This window comes from Octodon degus, unplaced genomic scaffold (assembly GCF_000260255.1).
Source record: "Octodon degus isolate 3935 unplaced genomic scaffold, OctDeg1.0 scaffold00295, whole genome shotgun sequence".
NCBI classification, from domain to species: Eukaryota; Metazoa; Chordata; class Mammalia; order Rodentia; family Octodontidae; genus Octodon; species Octodon degus.
The window spans coordinates 227,903-230,351 of NW_004524871.1; the positions used below are offsets into that span (position 1 = coordinate 227,903).

A 2,449-nucleotide genomic window follows, 5' to 3' on the forward strand; every position below is an offset into this window, starting at 1 on the left:
GCGCTGACGCCCGCGCGGCTGCTGGGCGGGCAGGGCCGTGAGGCCCCAGCGAACACCGTGCGGTTGGGCGGCGCGCGCACCGACTCGCGGCTCAGCTCGCGCTGCTGCTCCGGGTCGCGGAGGCGCAGCGCGCGGGCGCCCAAGTGCTGCGGCTCCTCGCCGTCGGCTAGAGCGATGGTGGGCGGCAGGTCCAGCTCCGGCCGCGCGTAGGACAGCGCCGGGGCCAGCACGGGACGGCCGAAGCGGTCCCGTGGCGCGAAGGAGACCTGCAGGGCGACAGGAGAGCCGTGGTGACAGACGGGCACAGGCAAACAGGCAGGATCACTGGGGAACACAGGAACAGACAGGGTGCTGGGGGACACGGGCGGGTGGGAGGTGTACAAGGGGGGACTGGACAGAGGAAGGGGGGGCACAAGCAGGGGTGCCAGGGAAAGCGATCCCGGTCCCTCTGGAGAGTCCGGGTCGCCCAAGACATTTAAAATGGGGAGGGGCTCAAAGGCTTAATGGTTTCAACGCCTTTTGTAAGAAACCAGAAACGGCCTTTCTTTTGCTTTCTGGTTTCTAGATTCCCAGTTACTTTGATACTGGATAGTTTCCTGGAGTTACTTTTCATTCTTAGCCCAAGAATTGTCTTGCATTCCAAAGTATGTATGATCATAGATCTGTTCCCCACCACGGGCCAGGGAATGTCTCCCAGACACCATCCTGCTGCTTCCAGGAGCCCACAGCAGTGCACACAGACTCTCAATTAGGAAGCCACAGCATAGGCAGATGGGGACTGGATCTGGGGCGGGCGCCAGTCCTGACCTAGGGATGCTACCCGCTGGCCGCTGCGTTAGCAGCTTCTGGGCAATCACAACTAGTCTTCGCCTGTTCTCTGTGGGGGTCCCTTCTCTGGGGCTGCTACCCCTAAGCCCTCTTACCTCTGAGGCCCCAGGCCGCAGCACAGCACCATCTGAAGGCCACAGGCACCCTTCCTGGGAACAGAGACAGGCGTCGGTTTCATCTCTTAGCAGCAGCACTCAGACACACCAACCCTTGATTTCCAAATCAAGGGCCAAGGGCTGCTGTAACACAGCCAGCCTGACACCGGCGTCGATCCAGCACTGTTCCTCTAGGCTGGTACCTCATCCTGGTGGACTGTGACAGAGGCTTTCTGGTTAGATGGCAGTGAAGTAACACTGCATCTTCTTGTGTTCCCCAGGTCCCTGTCAGTCACGCTGCCCTCACACCCCATACTCTGGCTTCCTTCCCATAGAAAGCCAAGCTGCCAATGCCTGCTGCTAGCCAGTGTTTTGGGGAAATACATCCTTCAGTCTGTCTATTTATAACCAGATCTTTAAAACCTCAGATTAGCCAGGGGTGTTGACACATGCCTGTAATCCCAGCACTTGGAAGGATCACAAGTTTGAGATCACCCTGGGCTACATAGTACAAGGGTGGCCTGAACTATAGGATGAGGCCCTGGCTCAAAAAACCAAAAAATATGTGTGTATAATCCCAGCAAGCTGTCCCTTACATCTTTGCTTCCTCTGAATGGCCCTGGAGAACTTCCCACAACTCCAATTTGGTTGACCCTACAGTTAACCAGAGAAAAAATTCTGATGCTCCAGAAGATCACCTCTTTTAGGCTGGTAATTAGGGTGTGTCAGTTGCAGATCTGGACACAGAGACTCCATTTTTCAACTCTGGGGTGGGAGGTAGGAAACACTCCAAGATGGTGATGTGGGAGGTGATGCACTCGTGAGAGTGGTGCCCTCAGAAAAAGAGTTGAAAGAGACAGAGAGCCTGCCAGTTATTTTCCTACCCTGAGAGGATCACAGGAAGTTCCCATGTGCAGCCAGAAGGGGCCCTCCCTAGAGCCCACCACTCCCAGCTTCCAGGACTCTGAGAGACAAAGGTCAGCTGTGTATAAGCCATTCCACCCATAGCCTTTTGTTATAACAGCTAAGGCAGAATTTTGTGGTTTTAAACTCCTACACATAAATTTTGTAGTTTCTACATTTTCTTAGAGTTTACATCCATTTTGAGAATTTTGTTTTTGTTTTTTTGAGACAGTGTCTTGCTATGTAATTCAGGCTGGCTTTAAACTCATGGCATCCTGATGGATTCACAGCTGAATTCTACAAGAAATTCATAGAAGATATAATCCCTACACTCCTCAAACTCTTGAATGAAATTGAAAAGGAAAGAGTTCTCCTGAAATCATTCCTGGAGGCAAGTACTATACTGATACCAAAACCAGTGAAAGATGCAACTAAAAAAGAGAACTATAGGCCAACCTCCCTCATGAGCATAGATGCAAAAATCCTCAATAAAATCCTAGCAAATAGAATGCAGCAAATCATCAAGAAGATCATACACCATGACCAGGTAGGATTCATCCCAGAGATGCAAGGATGGTTCAATATTCGAAAATCTATAAATATAATACACTATATCAATAGAG

At 51.8% G+C, this 2,449-nt stretch overlaps 1 protein-coding gene across 1 annotated transcript in view; it reads right to left on the reverse strand.

Annotated features, from left to right (window-relative positions):
• The window catches only part of Ldlrad4 (low density lipoprotein receptor class A domain containing 4), a 324,839-nt gene that overhangs the window by 249 nt on the left and 322,141 nt on the right, over nt 1-2,449 (reverse strand). The window contains exons 6-7 of the mRNA XM_023707484.1: nt 924-977; nt 5-266 (exon numbers count right to left, since the gene is read on the reverse strand). Coding sequence (XP_023563252.1) covers nt 5-266; nt 924-977 — 316 coding nt within the window. The remainder of the gene's footprint in view (nt 1-4; nt 267-923; nt 978-2,449) is intronic.